This window comes from Setaria viridis, chromosome 5 (assembly GCF_005286985.2).
Source record: "Setaria viridis chromosome 5, Setaria_viridis_v4.0, whole genome shotgun sequence".
Taxonomy (NCBI): Eukaryota; Viridiplantae; Streptophyta; class Magnoliopsida; order Poales; family Poaceae; genus Setaria; species Setaria viridis.
The window spans coordinates 43,111,658-43,131,170 of record NC_048267.2 but is presented as its reverse complement, the minus strand read 5'-3'; the positions used below and the strand labels follow the sequence as shown (position 1 = coordinate 43,131,170).

The 19,513-nt window shown below is 44.7% G+C and overlaps 2 protein-coding genes across 5 annotated transcripts; both read right to left on the bottom strand.

The window, feature by feature from the left end:
* Positions 1–3,699: 3,699 nt before the first annotated feature.
* On the bottom strand, positions 3,700–8,130 carry LOC117855955 (patatin-like protein 1). Of its 2 annotated transcripts, XM_034738359.2 has the most exons (8): positions 7,866–8,130; positions 7,628–7,694; positions 7,264–7,519; positions 5,538–5,722; positions 5,183–5,381; positions 4,941–5,105; positions 4,354–4,656; positions 3,700–4,257 (listed from the first exon to the last, which is right to left on the bottom strand). In XM_034738359.2, the coding sequence occupies exons 3-8, from the start codon at positions 7,342–7,344 to the stop codon at positions 3,994–3,996; spliced, it is 1,197 nt and encodes a 398-aa protein (XP_034594250.1). In that variant the 5' UTR covers positions 7,345–7,519; positions 7,628–7,694; positions 7,866–8,130; the 3' UTR covers positions 3,700–3,993. The 2 variants fall into 2 exon arrangements, with proteins under 2 accessions (XP_034594250.1, XP_034594249.1); XM_034738358.2 differs by lacking the exons at positions 7,264–7,519; positions 7,628–7,694; positions 7,866–8,130 and adding an exon at positions 5,935–7,239.
* Positions 8,131–8,891: 761 nt separating this feature from the next.
* Positions 8,892–16,053, bottom strand: LOC117855954 (protein SEMI-ROLLED LEAF 2). 3 transcript variants are annotated; one of them, XM_072293867.1, is made up of 20 exons: positions 15,297–16,053; positions 15,000–15,195; positions 14,799–14,873; positions 14,399–14,514; positions 14,201–14,315; positions 13,992–14,120; positions 13,563–13,610; positions 13,066–13,223; positions 12,779–12,978; positions 12,353–12,645; positions 12,118–12,267; positions 11,641–12,024; positions 11,386–11,535; positions 10,932–11,007; positions 10,615–10,742; positions 10,282–10,482; positions 10,044–10,181; positions 9,799–9,930; positions 9,498–9,689; positions 8,892–9,368 (listed from the first exon to the last, which is right to left on the bottom strand). In XM_072293867.1, the coding sequence occupies exons 2-20, from the start codon at positions 15,132–15,134 to the stop codon at positions 9,222–9,224; spliced, it is 2,967 nt and encodes a 988-aa protein (XP_072149968.1). In that variant the 5' UTR covers positions 15,135–15,195; positions 15,297–16,053; the 3' UTR covers positions 8,892–9,221. The 3 variants fall into 3 exon arrangements, with proteins under 3 accessions (XP_072149968.1, XP_034594246.1, XP_072149969.1); XM_034738355.2 differs by having other exon boundaries at positions 15,000–15,668; positions 15,795–16,053; XM_072293868.1 differs by having other exon boundaries at positions 12,779–12,975; positions 15,000–16,050.
* Positions 16,054–19,513: the final 3,460 nt, after the last annotated feature.

Here is a 19,513-nt window from a genome sequence, read left to right as displayed (position 1 = left end):
CCGACGGGGGACGCCGCGAGAGCTCGTGGCGGAGGAGCGGCGAGCGCCGCGCCGGGGGGCGGGCGCCCCCTCGCGGCGTGGCGAGGCGCGCGCGTGCGTGCATGTGGACTCGTGGTTCATGGAGCCCAGCTCGGCTGGTGCCGAGCCGCGGCAGGGAATCTGTGTGTGTTCCTGGCATGAGCACGGGCGTGTGGCCAGTGGCCGTGTGGGTTCCCAGTTCCGCTTGGCCAAGGCAGTCCCTGGCCACGATTTTGATCCCCTTTGCTGTCTCGCGGCCGGTGCATCGACCACGTAACTGTCCCCGCCAGATGGAGCTGCGCTGGGCTGCGGGTCCTCGTGTAACCTGTACCAGCGGCGCCAAATGTGCCTCGCTTCGCTTTCACCCCACGTGGCACCGTATACTGTTGATGTGTTTACAGAAAGACGATGTGTTCCTCCCCCTCAACGTGACAACTGACAAAGGTCTCCTCTCTCGCCATGGAAAAGCCAAAAGGAGATGATGAGAAACATTGCCAGAATGGTGGCAAAGTCTGAGGAGTCAACTTCCCAGGGAGAAGAGGAAAGGCTTCAATTCGCTATTTGCTCGTCACATGGCAGCTCTGGAAAGAAAGGAACGCTCGCGTCTTCCGGGGCGCGGAGCTCACACCGTCTCAGCTGCTCATGGCAATCAAGCAGGAAGGCGACAACTGGATTGCGGCTGGCGATGAGCACCTAGGTCGTTTATTTCGCGAGTAATCGTCCTTTGTATCCTCAACCCCTCCCTCTCTCGGTTGACAAGCTGTGTAATAGCACACCTAGGTCCCGCTTGCAAGCGCTATTGCCTCATGTCGTGTAACAAACTCTGTCATTTCTCTACTTAAATACAATGATGCGCAGCTCCTGCGTATTCGAGAAAAAAGTGGGGATGATCCAGAAAATCATAATAATGTTCCAACCTGTTGTAATGTGTATGCATATGGTAGTAGAAGAGACACCTGCATTATATTCATGCAGCGAAGACGTAGTTTGTGGATGGCATGCAAACTCAGGCGATCCAACCAATTGCGCCACGTGCCCACATTTTTGTGAGGTCGCAATCGATCCCGAGAATAATCTGATCTTGCAAGGCCGCGAGCTACAGTATTCGATCCACATTCCAAGTGGATGGACGAACGCATAAAACCAGCTAGTAGTAGTGTGGATTCGGCCCCACGCAAACCTTTCCGTGGCCTACCTGAAAGCTAGCTCAGCAACACGATCTCCCTTTTCTCTTAGAAAAAAAAGGAGAGAAATGGATAAACTTTTGGAGCCAAATTTGCCGGGTCATTGTCCACTTGTCCTCCTCACTGCCGAATTCAAAGATGGCGAATTCACTGGACCACCCGTTATCTGTCCGGGCGCTAAACGGCAGGATGTCACACAAATTAGGGTCGTTTTCGAACTGGGACGACAAATTTATGAGTCGCGATGTCCGTGCTTTAATTTGGAAATTCGATTTCCGCGTACTTTGTGTTCGCAACAAAGAAATAAACATCCGACGTCAGTAAAAGTTGAGCCCTGAACACGTAGATGAAAAGGAAAACCAGTGTTACCATTAAGTTCTGAGAAATGCTATTTTCACTTAAGTTTTGTTGAATAGATAACCATGGACGTCTGTTACGTTTATCCTTTTGCAAATTTCAACATATAAGTCTGGATTTCAAGTAAGAAGAGTGAAATAAAAAAAACGAGCTAAGAGAGATCAGTAACCTAACTACACCATTGGAAAGCATGAGTTCTGTCAAATGACTTGTGTACATATACATAATACCAAAATTAAAATCATCAAAGGTTGAACGAACTCCACACTATAAGAATAGAGCCACAGTAATCATGCACGAGAGCCCTTATTCTTTTTAACTAATCCAGCACCATCACCAGATCTAACGACTAATTATGACCCCCTCGATCATTGCGTTCTTCCCCGCGGCGCACAGCGCCGTTTGCTGGATGCAGGCGCACCTGATGATTGCACGACGCTCCACGCATCTGATTTCGGCGATAAACAAAGCTACCAGACCATCGCGTCGTCTTCTATCTGTTGCACCTGTTCCAACCTAGCGAGCTGTTGGCCTTGGCCCCCCCTTTCCTGGCCGATCGAAGCGGGACTCGAGGCCATCATCTGAAAAAAAATAAAACAACAACACCCTAGCCTAGTTCTCGCGCTCGTTAAAAAAGAAGAAGAAGAAGAATTCTTGCGCAGCGCTCTTTGTCAGATAAATGTGCAGGAGCGAATGCCAATGCGATAACCGTTGCATATCCAGATGGTACGACACACTCTACAGTGGGATTATTCCCAGATGTTGGTTCAGTGAGCCAATTTTACATGAATTTCACATCAAACATTTTTTTAGACCGTCATGCATTGCATCAGGACATAACAGTCTGCAGTGTTTCAGAGTTCACATCAAACAGTTCCAACTCTGGAAGGGAAAAAAAAAACTTTAACAGGTGACTAAAAGATCCCGTGGTCCAAATTTTACCGGGTTTTTGGTGCATGTATAACTAGGAACATATCCCTGCTTGACACCTTTTGCTAGGCATGTGCTTGAACTGGTGAGATTTCCCAGCTAGTTCAGAGCATCAGCAAGCTACGGCATCGCTAGAGGTAGGCAGTGCATGCTGCTAGTGCCCAATACGCGTATGCCAAGGCACTTACCTTGGTTCGAATTGAATCATGTGTCGAGCTCGAGCCAGCTGTGGTTAGGTGTAACGATTGAAAGATAGGTGATTGATGGCACACAAGATCAGCAGTAGTTGTGATGAGTCTGTGACGTGCAAGCCAAGAGGTTTCCATAACGAGCATGCAGGATTATAACGATGGGCCGGCAGAATTGTATTATTATGTAAGCAGTAAAGTACAGTGGCAGCTTGTAGTGTTCGGATAAAGGCCATGTTTAGTTCAATCCAAAATCCCAACTTTGGCACTATGCAAAAAGAAGATTCCCCGTCACATCAAACTTGCGGTACATGCATGGAGTACTGAATGTAGATGAAATCAAAAACTAATTGCACAGTTTTGTTGTACTTTGCGAGACGAATCTTTTGAGCCTAATTAGTTAATATTTGGACAATAATTCACAAATACAAACGAAACGCTACAGTGTTACTACAGGAATTTTGACACCCCAAAGTTGGGCAACTAAACAAGGCCTAAGAGTTTAGGATGTATGGTTAGGACTAGGAGTAGCACTGCATCATTGAGGACAGGGTGTTCTGAAAAGGTGTAGCTGGATGGATGTGGCTGAGAGCCAGCTGATGGATGTAGAAGCTTAGCAATGGCCAGATTGCCAGCTGAAGGAAAGCCTCCTAACTGAAAAGGAGACCCATCACCCATGGGACAATCATGTTTGACATAGTAAAAGGAAAACAATAATGCAAATATATGTTAAATGGAAAAAGTTCACATATTCACTAAAAAAATACTAATACACAACGACATAGACCCGGTGGGGAAGGAAAAAGTTTCATGAAAAAAAAAATAAGACGATGGCAAAAAAGGAACCTAATGGCCCCATCGGTATGTACTTTGATAGTTTGGGATATAGTTCAAAGCCAATAATTCGTAGCGTGTACTATGCTTTAGAAAAAGAAAAGTATCACGACCTAATATTCTAGGACAACTTCTGCCTCGATAATGATAAACAGTGTGGCGTTCCAAGACCAACTAGAGAGTTGGACTGCTGAATAATCACAAGATACTTTATTTTTCAATACGATCAAGGATCAACACATAATTTACAGCCTAGGATGCATATCCAATACCATAACATAATTCCACACTCACATTACACACAGCTAGATAGCCTGGCACGCCAAGGCATTAGACTTTGTCCGATTACAGGGCTCCAAGCAAACATACCACTTTACCATTTACACACTCAGGACATGTAATACACACAACTGCTTATAGTAACCAACACGAATTGCTAAGATGGGATGGGCATGGACCATGTGCTCTGAAGAGCTCACGTTTCATGATTTGCTCTGACCCGCATCCAGTTCTATGTTCTGAAGCCTAAGCTTCCTCTCATCAGAAAGGAGCTTCGCAAACCGTGTGAGCATATCAGCATATGTTCGAGTACGCCTATCTTTTGGCATTGGCTCGATGTAGCTGTTCTTGCAATCATCCTTGCTTAGTAGCTTGTGCAGAAGGTTTTCTCCAATCTTAATCAGCCCTTGAAGATTCTTCTCGGTTGAGAGGTCGGCTGACACAGCCGCTATTGGTATGTTGTGTTCCTGCAAAACAGTATATGAACATTGACTTTCAGCATATATTCGCAGGACAAGACTTGGGAGTATTGACATTGGCTTGTAAACACATGGGACATCTACCTGAATGCGCAAAAGTTGGTCTGAGCATCCAATTGCTTTGAAAAGGTTTGCAACATGACTATCAGTCATGTCTGAGCTAGCATGCAAGAACATGTGCAGCAAAGGCATGGTATAGTGCCAGCCAAGCCATCGAAAAATGCCCCAATTAGAAACATGCAATGCATCAAACTTGATGTCTTGCTCTGGAAGACCCGTGCCTAATGATATTACCAGATATCTATTGTAATCCAAGGGCTTGGTTTCAGGGAATTCCTTGCTCCTCATCTGGATCTGCTTTGTTATCTCACTCATTGCCACTAGAGTCTGTCAAATTAGAGGGCAAGGTGGTCAGTTAGCATTTACATTCTCTTATGTCCATTTTGGTAACCAAAGGTTGATGCATAGAGGTTATGGAAGATCATAAGGGGCTGGCGGGGGGGGGGGGGGGGGGGGGGGGGGGGGGGGGGGGGGGGGGGGGGGGGACTATACTCTGCCTACAAATTTAGTAGTGATAAAAATGTACAGTTAAATCTAGAGCACATATGAATTTGACATGAAACCCAACCACAATTGTAACATCGGTATCAACACCAAAGAATTTAACATACCGGATTGTTTGCGACAAGGCCCCCATCAATAATGTTGAAGCTCCGTGATGCACCAGTGTGATAATCCACAGTTTCAAAATAGTGTGCAGGGAGAACGGTTGGTGCTGCAGATGTGCCAATACACACATCAGCAAGACGAGCATCCATCAAGGTATTAGATCTTGCCTGCACCATAACAAAAATATTAGTTCACCCTAAAGAATCAGTGAAGGCATCACATACACTAAGTTTAGAAATTGAACCTTAAATGTGCTGAATATTGTTGGCTTTACACATTTAACATCATAAGTAGGAATCACAACATTTGTCAATGTTTCTTTCACTCTCGTGTCGCCAAGCAGATCATTGATTATTTTGTGCAGGTACCTTCCGTTGTATTTCGGCCCAAAGATCATCTTAATTATGTGTAGGATCTTGCAGAACCAACCAAAAAATCCAGTCCTGGTTGCGATATCAGACGAAGGAATAAGGCAAAGTATTCCCATGTATTCCTCTCCAATAACAGATAAATACAATTCACTTCAGAATTAGCTATTCACAAGCAATTAAATACCCTCCAAGAAGCAAGAACTATGATTAATAGTCGAACATACAAACCTGCATGGAAAGATGTGAGGACAATGGTTGAGATAAAATGGCACAATATCCTTGGCCTCACAGCATGGTTGCTTAGCATTGCTCAGCGATGGAGTTGCTAGCATAGCAGTAATGAGGCCACCTGTGCTTGTGCCAGCAATGACGTCAAAGTAGTTAGCTATGCGTGCATTGCTCCCATCAAGCTCCTAAAAATGGCAAAACATACCAGCAAATAAATAACCCTCAAACATGCATGCGTGTGAAGAAAAAAAATGTTGGTCACCAAAACAGACCAAAATTCAACTTACGGAGATCAAAGGCTGCAGTTAGAGTCAACATTCAGACATAGTTATGACAATAATAATGATATAATAAAAGCTGCTAAGCTATATATATATCAGAGAAACATAGGATCAACCTGAAGTTTGGACTCAAGGAATGCGAGGAAGGTAGCGGGGATGATACCCTTAACCCCACCACCATCAATACTCAAGATTGTAATCAGATTTCCCTTGCTCGGTGGTGGGCATGCATACTTATTTTCCATTGCAGAGGTAAACAAGTAGTTCAATTGACCACGCTATGTCTTCTCAATTGTCCTTAAGAGGTACTTACGAATTCTGACATGAGAAATGCTATTTTTATAGGTGTGGGAGGCTAAAGATAACTCATGCTGAAATGCAAAAAGTTTTGATTGTACTACAAATAATGGTTGCATCTATTTTGACATGCTAAACTGCTGGCAAGCTTATCTGAGATGATTTCTGTATTTTTCTATAGACATATCTTTATGCATTTGTTCAATAAGATACGTAATTTACACATCATGGATTGCTCATATGTTCTGCACCTTTCAGATCCTGTTTTTTCTGTATTAGCTTTACTTCTAATTCGAATATCATGTGGCTACAAGCTTGGTTATCCCACAACTTGGCACACAACTGGTGCAAGTAAATGTTCACACCTTCTGTGAATTACTATGTCCTTTATGCTTTAGATGTGCTACTTTATTGTGCTTTTAGATCCTTTAAGGCTTATCTTATCTTTTACTTGAGAAAAACCATTGAGCAAGAAAACTAAATAGAGGATTGGGTATCTGGAATCTCTGAGTCCTCCAAAAGTCATCAGCTAACTTTATTGCAGATAAACTCATAACCCTGATGCTTGGACGTTAACCTAGAGTCCTCTATTGTCATTCATGCCAGCTGTTTTCCATCTAGGATGTACCAAAGAAACATGGCATGTGCCGCATGACATAAAGGAACTTCAGATTATAATTATCTGCACAAGTAAAGGGTGCCAGGACTTGTATAAAACAATTCAAATTTTTTAGCCATCATGAAGAAGTTTGTGATGGTGAGTGAAACAGAAAAATCTTACCATAAGATACAACAAAAGAAAGTCTTAAACAAGATGTGTCAAAATTCCTAAAATGGCCATCTTTAAAGTCATTAACTTGTAGGTGAGGACCTGCAGATCATTGGTTCCTTAATCTAATATCATAACACCATATAGCATAGCAGTGTGCCATACTGGTATAGTGGCACGTCATCAAGTAGCTAGCCTATGAGTAATTAAATTATTAAACCATCAGATACCAGAGCAACTCGAAATCTTTGTATGTTTCTTCAGACATTGGCCCTTCTCATATTTGTAGCTCACCAAGACTATTTAACCAAAAATTTATGAAAGCATTCCAAATTCAGCAAAGCAAAAATATAAGATAACTGATGCGGTAAATCAATACCATATAGATAGCCCATGGATCATTGTGAAGTTTCGATTCGATTGCCTGTTCTCCCAAATTGACGCATCGCCTGACTATCATACACTCTTCTCGCTCATCGCCTTTCAGTGTATGCACAGTTCAGCTCCACCCCTCATCACTCAGATAGCTAGGCTTCACGGCATTGTTAGATTCCGGAATCCGCTGCTGAAGTAGCCTTCGTGCTCTGGTGCTTTCCCAATCGTGCTGAGATCCCTTTGTTGCCGCCCCTCCATCTCTGCAGGCCAGCCATCGACGCCGCAACGGATTAGCACATGATCCAGCCTCCAAAGGACAAAGGGTTCGCCATAAATTCTCAAGAGGTAGGGGATCAATAGTTCAATACCTCCAACGATTGGCGAGTTCTCTGCTCTGAATGATGACGGGAGCCCACGATACATCCATCAGAACACCTGTTTGCAAAACATAAAGGTAAAAGTTCAACGATTTTGCTAATTGCTACGTTATCAGCAAAGTTCCAATAAAAAAGGAACCGCGAGCTCCTCGTCAATCTCGAATCGAAATGTGAGAGCGAAATGCCGCATTAATTAAAATCCTATGCAAACAAGACAGCCATCACTCACTCACTCAGCAGTCAGCACAAGAACCACTTCGTGGAAGCTGTTGCGATGCAGAGCGATTGGATCTCGCGGCGGCCGCTGCCGCCTCCATCTCGTCTCGTACCTCCTCATCGTTTGGGGATGGCAAAACGCGCAAGCTCTCTGGTCTGCGGGGCAGGGATGCAGCCTGGCCGACAAAGCGGATTTGCGGCGGCCGTAACCGCCATGGCCATGGTGAGCTCGTCGCGGCGGCGGGTTTCCCCTCTTTTTTACAAAAGAATCCTGATACACCTTTTTCATAAACCTCCTAAAATGGATCCGCTACTGTTAATCTCGATCCAAATATTTACAGAAAACCCCCTAAATTGGATCGCGACTATTAATCTCGATCTAGATATTTACATAAAACCCCCTATTTTTTATCGCGATTAATATCGCGATCCAATATTTTTCAAATAATGCCCTCCTCGACCTGATTATTTACAAATTAGTTATCCCGCCGTCCTCCGCGGTCTCTCTCCCTACCCGTCCGGCGACGGCGACGGTTCGCCGATTGCCTCGACGTCACAAATGGGCTTGCACTCCTAAAGTCCTCATCGAGATCTCCCCTCCTATTATTGAAAAAAAAAATCTCCCCTTCCCTGCCACGCTCCCTCCTGCTCCGCCGCCGTCCCTCCTCCCTCGGTCCGGTCACGACGCTCGCCACCCCGTCGCGGTCTCGTTCTCCAACTCCAATTACTGGCGCTATTGCGTACCTCCCGATGCCGGTGGTGGCGACGCGGCCGTCAGGCGCTTGTCTTGCCTGGCGTGGCGATGCTCAACTCGCCGGCGGTTGGCTGAAACAAAGGGTGCCCGGCCGCCGGCCGGCTGTCCTTGCGCGCCGCCGTCTCTTGCCGTTCTGTACAGTAGTGATTTCAGTACCCCCTGCATGTCTGAATGCTCTCAAGCATACAGCCGTCAAGGTCGCTAAACTGAAGTGAACGAAAGCCAAGCAAGATGTGATTTTGGAGTCATAGGCTTATAGCCGAAAGTTTCAACAAAGATGGAAGATGCAAACAAAAGGAAAGACATGATTCTCGGTTACACATTAATTCTTCAACAGCGACACGGCAGGAATTTGGGTAAAAGATTATTCCTTTCACGACCAACAAATGAACAAATACTGTGCGATCCAGATCCACGCACACGAGAGATTACCTATACATTTCTATTTATTATGAGTCTCCAACAGTAACAGAAATTTGTACACCTTGTCGAGGATTGTAAATGTACACTTGAAAGAATAAACTCCAAAAACGGGGAGTAAGAAAGGGTGCCAAGGAATGACTCGGAAAACTTGTAAATTCTCTTGTATACAGACTTGAAAAGTGAAGCGTCAAGCTACCGTCCAGCCGCTTTCAGGAACTTGTCGTATGGACTTGCAGGAGGCAGCCTGAACGAACAGTCAGATTCACTGGATGCTGAATCGCTGCGGCGCATGCGCCCCTTCCTAGTTGATTGCAACTCATGCTCGGATCGCAGAGATGACTGCAATACATGACAAGCGATAAGAGTGACGTTAAGATCTGAACAGAACTTTCCTCAAGGAAAAAAACACGAGTCAGAAATCTGAATGATACATGTGATATCTAGATTTTGCAGATAAGATATACATGCCTCGTTTGTTTCAAGCCCATTTACCCCGGTTGAACCATGCGAGTCAGTCCTTGAATGCTTGAAGCTCAATAGAACAGACATCTTCTGTTGCTTTTCCATAACCAGGGCTTCACATTGGCTCTTCATTTGGTCGTAAGGTACTGGGTTGGCAGAGACTGGAACATTAGCGACTTGCCTTGCTGTCTCATGAACCTGCATGGCAAACAGCTATGCATAAAAATGATGGGACTACACATGGTCTAAAGCTAACAAACAAACTAACAGGTGCGAAGCAGCAAAGGTTAGCAAAGATGGCACATACAGATTCTATTAGTTGGTTGACAGTTAGAACATCTGATGAAGCCATAGAACCAGATGTTTTCCTGTCAGATTGAGATCCACTGTGTTCGAAAATGATGTCATCGGCATCATCTAGCTCAGAAGGAACACCATCCTGAGGGCAGAAGACAAGTAGACAAAAAGGAAAAGTTAGAACAGCAATAATGCAGTCGTCAGTATTAACATTGTAATGCAAGATTAACTAATTTGTGAAGGATCACTAGGGACCTCATCAAAACAGTGGTCATCCTTTTCAGCATACATCGAACAAGAGTGTGGTGTCTCCATGAATAGCGGAGCACCAAGAGGAAATGAATCATCCAGGGAAAACTCTTGAAGAAGTTGTTCTTCTATCCCATTAAACTTCTGCAGGTCACCAGTAAAGACACTAAATTATCTATCATGTTCTTTGTTCAATACAAATAAATAAATAAATAAATAAAATACTAAATAAATCTATACACACCTCTGGTAAATTTTCAAACTTCTTCTTAAAATGGGACATCACGATTTCTATTAACTCCACATCATCCTTGTTTATGGCTGAAAGAAAGGCCTGTGCATTACTTTCATCTTCCTCAGAACCATAAACCATCTCACTGTTCGCAGACTCTGCAGAGGTATTAATGAGTTGGCAGTCATCCATCACGCAAAGATGAGGATCAACCTGCAAAATCAACAAAAGAGTAAATGCAACTTGAACGAAAGAGTAAAATCACATTAAGTTGCTTAGGAATATATAAGGCTACAAGGGCTATAAAACACGCATGTAATATTCACATGCTCAGAATCAACGAACCATTTTCTCTGGTGCTGCTGCTTTGACGAGAGGAATTATCTGGTGAAGATCAGCTATTTTCGCTGAAAAGATGAGCATTGCTGATGCCATTGTATGCAAACACCTTCTACGAGATGGCTGCAAATCATCTTTATTGCAGTGAAAAGGTTAAGAGAGTAAATCAAGCCATACATTTAAAATATGACATGATATGGTAAAGCAAAATAAGAGAACATTCCTCTTTGGTGAAATCCTAACAGGCTATAAGTTCTTGAAACATCAGTTACTTATGTAAAAGTGGAGAAGGGAACAGAGCAGGAAATGGTGAAGGAACTTACTTTCTTGGCTAAGAGACTTTTTCCTGATAGAGAATGCCAACTGGAAACAGCGGACTAGTGCCACATGACTGGAGCTCTGCCATGAAAATACGTCGGTCACACAAGTGGTACACAGTACATTACTTCATGTCTTAAGAACATAATGATGTCGCTGGACCCAACTAGCCTGGGAATCTAAAAGGGCACTCCATGCTTTCTTGATAATAACATTTGCAAAAGGGAATGTAATACATAAATTTTAAATGGACACATTAACATGAACAGGGAGAATCTTTCTAGTTCTCTGCTCCATAATTCTTTCAGGGCCTTCCCTCAGAACAGAAGAGTATCCTCTAAGCTCACAAATCTTAGTAGCATATGTTTTATCTAATTAAGGGAAATTACATTTGATATTACAAAACAGTAGCCTTGGCTATGGGATAACAATAGTAATATATGCAGAATCTTGACTTACTTTTGATTTGGAACAAAATAAAGCAATGTTGTAGGTATGTCCCATTGCCTCAAAATTCGCAGGTGAGTTATCCTCCAGAGATGCTTGACTCCAAATAGATGAAAGAAGAAGATCAATCTGGTGGTTGTTCAACTTCATGAACTTTAGGTTCTGCTTGTATGGAAGAGAATAAGATGATAAATCAGTTGGACACTAACAAGCAATGCCAAAAAAAGGAGAACAAGGTAGTATACATATGCCAGCTGGATTTCATACTTCATCGTTAAATGCTGTAAGATGATGTTCATTCAGACATGGGCTCCCTAGATACTGCCTTGTATTTGGTTCTGTCAGTGCGTATCCATTCTCAGGACCAACTATAGCTTCTGATTTGTCGTTTTTCTGCAAGGATTCTTGGATCTTGTTTTTGGTCCTCATTTCATTGATTATGGCTTCAGAAGAGAAAGCTGAGAGAGCCAACAGGCGTAAGTTCTGCAAATCATCACCCTTCGCTGGGATAGGAAAGCTCATGGCTGACCATGGACACAGCAGTGAAGGTGCGACAATGGTGGATAGAACACGATGTGAACCGATCCTTGTCTTATTGTCTGGATGCAACATTGCTAAGAGAAGCTGGTGGAATAAAGCTTCAGGAAATGCCTGAGATATGCACAAGAAATTCATGTTATCATTTTTAAAGGAAAAAAACACTTCTCATGCAGTACAGCAGTAGTGGGCATGCCCGGAACTTGCCTTCTGATGGTATGATGACTTGTAGACAGAAGCTGCTATTTGTGATGTGCGATAAACAGATGAAATTGTTGATCTTGCGATGGTAGCAGTATGAGAGAGATTCTCAAGCATTACCCCAACCATGTCAAGAATAGGACTAACATCCCCAACCTATGAAGTGAAATGAACAAGTTAAATATCTCTATGATGAGAGCAAGGGGTAGTTAGTAACAAGGAACCAAAACAATATGATAACCTTTTCTGTCAACTGCACGAGGCAATCCTCCAAGGCCACATGGAGTGCACTGTTCCACTTGTCATCATCAGCATGAGCATTAGATGCTTCAATAGCAAAATGCATACATTTGCGCAAGTGCTTTATTAAGTCGCTGATTGCAGTTGCTATTGTCACCGATGCCTTCAACTTTGCATGCCTTGCAAGATTTGAGGCAACTTTTACAATGTTGATTTGCTTGGCAGGTTTCTTGGCAATAACCTTATGATCTATGTGCTTTATAGTGAAAGATAACAACAAATGGCCATGTTGCCCTGGCAATATTGGGGAGAACAGGAAGTTAACAGAGTATTTAATTTGTCTGCTGTTGAACAATAGTGATTGAAAGGCATAATTAAATGGGGGGGAAAGGAGAAAAAGAAATTACATGGGTGGAAATTGCTGCACCTGATTTGTCCATCAGTTTCTGCATTTCTTGCAGAACAGATAGAGCGATCCCATTTTCAGGAGACCAATAGTCATGGTTGTCAAAAAGGCGGAAGAGAGGATCAAGAACACGCCGCACTGTTGTTGCCTCCTTTGCAATATTAGCCATATTACGTAAGCAAACCCTAGCCCAATGTGCTGGATTTTCAGACACAGACCTGCTGACACATTAAGCCATTATAGGAATGAAAGATGCAAAAGGATCTGGAAATATGAAAGTGACACATTACACTGGCAGGAGAACTCACATTGTATCAGATGCCACTTTGGCACTGTTTTGTCCAGACACTGGTACCACAGCCAAGTTCCCATTGATGACCAAATCATCATCATCTTGAAGTCTGACAACCTCTTTTATTGAGAGGGTTTGATTAACCTCATAACAGCTTATGATCACTGAGACAACCTGTGTTCAAGAATGAATACGGAATTTAGACAAAATGCTCCTGATTTCAGAAATGTTACTTTTTTTGTTTCATGAAGTATTGTTTCTCAGTAGTTACCAATTAAAATTAATGTTGAACTCCTTTCAATATGAAGTAGTCTATATCTACAATTTTCAGAAGTCACTGATTCTGATTGTATCTTTTGCATGAAATGGGTTATCCTATTCCTTATACAAAATGAATCAATTTAATACGAAATAAAAACTTACTTCATCAAGTTTGATTAAAATATGAAAGTGATGACCATGTACGAAATTAATTATGCACCTTGTAACAATATAAAAGCAACAAAGACTTACTTCATCAAGTTCCATTGAAATGTGGGAGTGATCACCCATGTATTGGACCTGATTACAAGATGGCAGTCAGATGGTACACACCACAAAAGGTAAAATATTAGGAAAACCAAGTCATAACTGGGTAAAACAAAGAAGAATATTTGCATGATTACAAGCCACACTGCAAATGAAATAAAATGAAAAAGTCATGTTTTGTTTTTACCCAACTTGATCGTGCTAGACTACATTGATAATATTTTTGGCTAAGGGAATAAAAAAATCTGCAATGCAAAGCAACCAGGAAAACTTAAACTTAGAGACTAAGTGTAATATACATGTTGGACCTAAAAATCTCCGAGTTATATCAATGTAGTACATACAATATATCTGTGAAGAACACCTTATAGGTTTATACTATTCATAGGAAAAATTTAGTTAGAAAACTGTTACCATAGAAGCAAGAGCCTGAAGTGCAGCAGATCGAAGACGGAGGCCTTTATCATCTTCCCTTAGCTCTTGACCAATTTCGCAAAGTTTTGGTATGAGGCCTTCCAAATTAAACATATGCGTGCTGTCAACCTATAAAACATATCTAATTAAGTTAAATAGATGGCAACATCTATCAGAAAATGCAAATTGTTGCAAGTTATGTAAACAACCTGGCCATTGAGAAAGTCAATGAGCATTAGACAACCCAGAACCTGTAGATCATCATGTGCTTTCTGATCAAGAAGAGTGCGAATGGTGCTTAATGAGCTTGTGGCTAGCAATGGCCTGAATCAAGAATAATATGATAAGCATGAGAGCAAGGAACTGTTATGAATGCGTCATTGGTAGAACAGAACCTTAACACATACCTGTGCTCCTTGCATGAGCAGAGAAGTTTTCTATAGATGCAGGGCACAACTTTGGCCAAAGTGAAATTCTCATGCCTCAAATCTTTATAGAATCTCTGTTCAAGATACTCCGTTATCTGAACAAAAAAAAGGTTCTGAGTGTGACCATGAATTCTGGTTGCATCAAGCTAATTCGTTCATTTCTTGACGTATTAGCATTAAGTACAGAAAAAAAGCATCAGCTTTAGAATTTTCCATTAGGGTGATTGTTCAGTTCAACTCAAATCCATTTTTTTTCATTTTTCTTGCGCTATTGCACTCAATTTTCTCACAACCCTCAGTTCAGTCTTAATTCTTGGGGAAATCTAAAATGATTGTGTCTCTGTTCTGTGCAAAGGGGAGAGAATGTTGAGTGTGTTACCTTTGGTATGCGTGTTGGATTTCTCGAGACATAATCGCAGAGTTTCCCAATTCTTCTATCATTTGGTTCTCCATCCTATATAGCGCAAAAAGTTCAATTGTCATCAAATTTCCTCTCAGTTTTGACCACACACCCAATTGCAGAAATACAATTATGATCAGAAACGGCTGGAATCTAAAAGCAATGCAGAATTCGACATACTGGTGGCAGCTGGTAGATATCTGAGATGATCTTCTTGTACCGCTTGACAGGCTGGCGGGAGCGTGCCCGCAGCGAGGGGCAGAAGTAGCAGAGGCTGCTGCAGGCGGGCAGCACCCGCCGCGACATCACCCCCATTTTCCTAGGGTTCTAGTCTCCGATCCCACCAACAAAAGGACGAGCTGAACAATTCGTCTTCCTGAAGCAAACGCGATTCCTGATGCCTTGGTATACTCTTGTGGCCCCAAAAATCCAAATTTTGGATAAGATTGGGCTCAAACAACAGAAACCAGCACTTACAGCAGAGACCTCCCACGGTAACGGTAAACCTCTTGTTCTGCTACTCTCGGGACGGCACAGTGAACTGCTCTTCGATCCAACAGGTCTCGCAACAGCAGCGAGTTCAGCAGCGGCGATTTAATGACCAACCACCTTCCGCTTCGACCCTTTGCCGAAGCCAAATCCAAACCAAACCAGGAAAATTCCCTTCCCGTCGGCCTGACTTTGACCAAATCCACTTCGACACGAGATGGAGAAAACCAATTCCTTCAGTCAAATCCCACGTGAGGAGCCGCCAAGCGGGGACAAGGAAAAGAGTGCGGCTACACCCCGTCGCGCAAACCGAATCGGGATCCTCAAATCCGAGAACGGCCGCCCGATCAGATCAAACTCCTGCGGAAGATCACGCAGCTTTCTCAGCGCCCACGCCGCAGATCGCACCGGGAACGAGAACGGAAGCGGGCAAGCGGCAACGAGCAATTCCGGCGAGAAACCCGGAGCGAGGACGGATCCACCCACCTGGAGGCCGTAGCCGACGCGATCGCCCCCCGCGCGCCGCCGGCTCAACTCAAGTACTCAACTCGACCCGCCGGACCGGACGCCGTGCCGCCGCCGGTCGTGCGCGGCGTGGAGCGGTGGTGGGGGTGGGGGTGGGGCGCGGCAGGTCGGCAGCTGGCCTGGCAGGGTAGTTTAATGCGATGCGCCGCAACGGTCGCCTCACTCCGCTGTAACTCACCGGCTCGGCTGCTGGATACTCGTAGCCGGCGTGCGGCGCGATTGCCGCAAGCGCGTGGGCGATTTCTCCACCGTGCGCGTGGCAGCTGGGAAGGGGGAGAATATTTTCCGGGGGCTTTTCGGTAAAAAGGCACGTTCTGTTGCCTCTTTCCTGAGCTTCTGACAGATCGGCCTCCTCGTCGGATGGGATGGGCGAGCTCAAGGCTCAAGGCTGGCTGCCAGCTCGGGCTCGCTACTTCGGTTCAGCCTGCAGGCTCTAGTAGCTTGGAAAGACCTTCATGCCCTCCAGCCGTTCGCTTCCTCGGCTAGCGATGGAGGGCAGAGTGGGAATTCTGCCGCTCCTCCCAACCGTGCTGACGTGCTGTCCATTCTCCCGATTGCTGGCTCTGGCTCCAAAAGCTGTGTCGCGCGATCCGAGCCCGGAGCGGCAGCATCGCAGCAGAGGTTGGAGAAGGACAGCGGCGGCGTCGGGAATGGAAAGGAATCTGTCTCGCGCGTCCACCACCACCACCTGTCCTTTCCTGTCCTACGCACCAACACCAACGAGTGGCGACCGCGTCCAGGCGTCCTCGTCGTGGCGTGATTAGCGAGCGTTGCCGTGTTGGTGGTTGGCGATTAGCGAGCGTGACAGAGCTTCTTGTTCATTGAATCAGTACTGTAATTAGCTGCCTTCTCTTTTCTGAACCAAGGATTAGCAGAGTACCGAACCGTGGCTGTGTTACTACTACTGGCTAGCCTGTCGATGCTCGCTAATGGCGACAGCTGAAAAGCTGGACTGTCACTCAAGGCCATCCTTTGCCGTTGAGGGGGTAGTAGTACAGAAAGCTATAGCTCGACAGTCGACAGATAGGGGCCATAGGGGCACTTGTCAAAAGCTTTCGTGTCTTTTGATGTGGGGGAGAAAGAGAGTAGAGAGAGAGAGAGAGCCGTAAAAAGAGTTGTTTCACAACAAGGCACCCAGGGGCCAGGGCATGCCGCAGGCTGCCTGTGCGCGAATGCGTGATTCCGCTGCGTGTGCTGCATGCAGCAAAGCGATCTGATGCATCACAAAATCTTGCTTGGACCTTTGGTTGCCAACAGGCCAAATATGCCGGAGGAATATCTGTCCTGAGTCCTGACTGAAACGTGGCGCGCAGTTTTGTTTTTTTTTTCCGAGATGAACGTGGGCGCGTGGGCGCGGGTTTGCTCCTTGACCTCTAGAGAATTGAAACGCACGTTAGGTGAACAACGCAGCCTGTAGCCATGGAAGTGTTAGCTACGTCCTCCTCTCCCTGCCTCCCATGTGCCTAACTCAATCGGCGGGTTTTGTTTTGGGACATGGATACGTATGGATGTACTCCGCACCTACACCGGCGGAGCCCTGTTGGGGCTATAGTGGGCTCCGACCCCCACTTGCTTGCCCGTGGATGAATGGGCGTCTCCGATGCATGGACTCGACATGGGTTTTAGATCGGGCCCAACATTGATGTAATATCAACTAATGCAAGAGCTGCGGTATAGAGATGGATACTTATCAATCAGCAGATTTTGTTTTGGGGACATGGATACGCCTTGCAACTAATGTTATCAGAGTAGTTCATGAATTCATTCTCATACCACGTTACCAACCTACATGTAGAGAGCAAAGACACTGTCCATAAAATATAAAAAAGAAAATAAAAATATAAAAAGAAAAAAAGTATTATACGTAAAATGAAAAAAAGAGAAGGAACGAAAAGAGAAAAGAATCTAAAAGAGGGGGAAATGAAAAAAGATAAAAAGTACCATCTATGAAAGAGCAAACCAACATTCGGTATAAAAGAGAAAAGAACAATATAAGAAAAATTAGTATTATCCATAAACAAAAAAAGGAGAAGAAAAGAATAGAAAATAAAAAATATGCTAAAAGAGGAAAAAGAAAGAAAAAAGGGGCAAAGAAACGAAAAGAAAATTGAAAAAGGGAATATTATCGAAAAGAGAAAATCTATCACATGGGCCGCGAAATATACATGGACCGAACGAAGGAAAGAGTAAGGAAAAAAATCAAGGCATTTATCTTTATTGGGCTTCAACCGGGCTGCTAACAGGCCACGCGCGTGCAACTTCCGATTTTTTTTATTTTTTTATTTTTTATTTTAGCATTTTGTAAAAATATATAGTTAAATAAAAAAATTGCAAAACTAGGCTATTGTCGTCGGCTGGGTCGGCGGAAGGGCCTTACCGCCGGCCCAGCCGCCTGGGCCGGCGGAAGAGCCTTACCGCCGGCCCAGGCGGCGGTAACGGTACACCCCTCCGCACCACATTTTCAAAAAATCATAACTAATTCATATAAACTCGGATAGAGATAAACTTTATATGAAAATTATAGATCTCGACGAGATTTACAACTTTGTAGTTAAAACTTTTTTTATTTGATATCATATTGGTGCTCAAATAATCAACACAAGTTTTAGATCCAAAAATTTAGATCTGAAACTTGTGTCGATTATTTGAGCACCAATATGACATCAAATGAAAAAAAAAATTAACTACAAAGTTGTAGATCTCATCGAGATCTACAATTTTCATATAAAGTTTATCTCCATCCAAATTGATATGAATTAGTTATGATTTTTTGAAAATGTGATGCGGAAGGGTGTACCGTTACCCCCTCCTTAACGCTGTCGAGGACTCCATAAGACCATAACGTTCTCCCAATCTCTTTCCTCTCCCGCTCAGCCGCTCCGCTCAATCGGAGATGGCCGACGAATTCATCTAAGCCACTTCCCGCGCGATCTCCATTTTGGGGGAGGGGGCTCTAAGAAGCAGTGCTGCCGAGCTCGTGAGGCTCGCCCTCGAGCACATCAACGTCGATGGTGTGCCCGACAACAACCTGACGGCAGCTGCGGAAGCGTTGTCCTAGGCAGACAGCGCGAGAAGATCGCAGGCCGTCCTCGACCTCCTCGATACGGCCACCGCGCTGGAGGGCACGCTTGGGGTCAAGCTGGATGCCTTTCGAGGCGTCGCGTCGGACTTGGCGAGCGCGTGACGCGAGCATCTGAAGACCTGAGAGGACACTGGACAGGGGCGGCGCGCCGTGGCGAAGCTGGGGGAGCAGGAGGAGGAGCGGGTTGCGGGACCATGGTGGTGGTTGCTGCTCCGGGGGAGGGGGAGGGTCCAGCGCCACCGCGGGAACAGCTTGGAGACACGCCTTTTCGCCGACGAGGATCCGCCTCCACCCCCTCAGGTCTGGCAACAACAAATCGGGATGAATTTTTTGGGGGTTCATGCCCTTCGCTGGGGATTGCGGGTTTACGCCCATTCAATTCGGAAGTGTTTACAGGCAACAGGCACGAAGGATCGCCCAGAGATCTCCGTCGAGTTACTACTGGAGGAGTCGAGGAAGCACGTGCGCGACGAGATCTTACCGCGAGCCCGCATCATCCAGAAGCTCGCCGACGATGTCGGCGTGCCCCATTGCCACCTGGATTGGGCCACGCACGCATTGATGGGGCTAGGCAACGCAAGCGCGGACGTCGCCGAGC

What these genes read in the sequence shown, in the direction of transcription:
- LOC117855955 (XM_034738358.2), bottom strand. Translation starts at nt 6,063, where the DNA reads ATGGAAAATAAGTATGCATGCCCACCACCGAGCAAGGGAAATCTGATT. An exon ending in CCTCACATCTTTCCATGCAG is followed by an intron (nt 5,382 to 5,537) that starts GTTTGTATGTTC and finishes TATCGCAACCAG; the next exon opens with GACTGGATTTTTTGGTTGGT. An exon ending in GCCTTGTCGCAAACAATCCG is followed by an intron (nt 4,657 to 4,940) that starts GTATGTTAAATT and finishes CTAATTTGACAG; the next exon opens with ACTCTAGTGGCAATGAGTGA.
- LOC117855954 (XM_072293867.1), bottom strand. Translation starts at nt 15,134, where the DNA reads ATGGGGGTGATGTCGCGGCGGGTGCTGCCCGCCTGCAGCAGCCTCTGC. An exon ending in TTGACTTTCTCAATGGCCAG is followed by an intron (nt 14,121 to 14,200) that starts GTTGTTTACATA and finishes TATGTTTTATAG; the next exon opens with GTTGACAGCACGCATATGTT. An exon ending in TTCAGGCTCTTGCTTCTATG is followed by an intron (nt 13,611 to 13,991) that starts GTAACAGTTTTC and finishes TCTTGTAATCAG; the next exon opens with GTCCAATACATGGGTGATCA.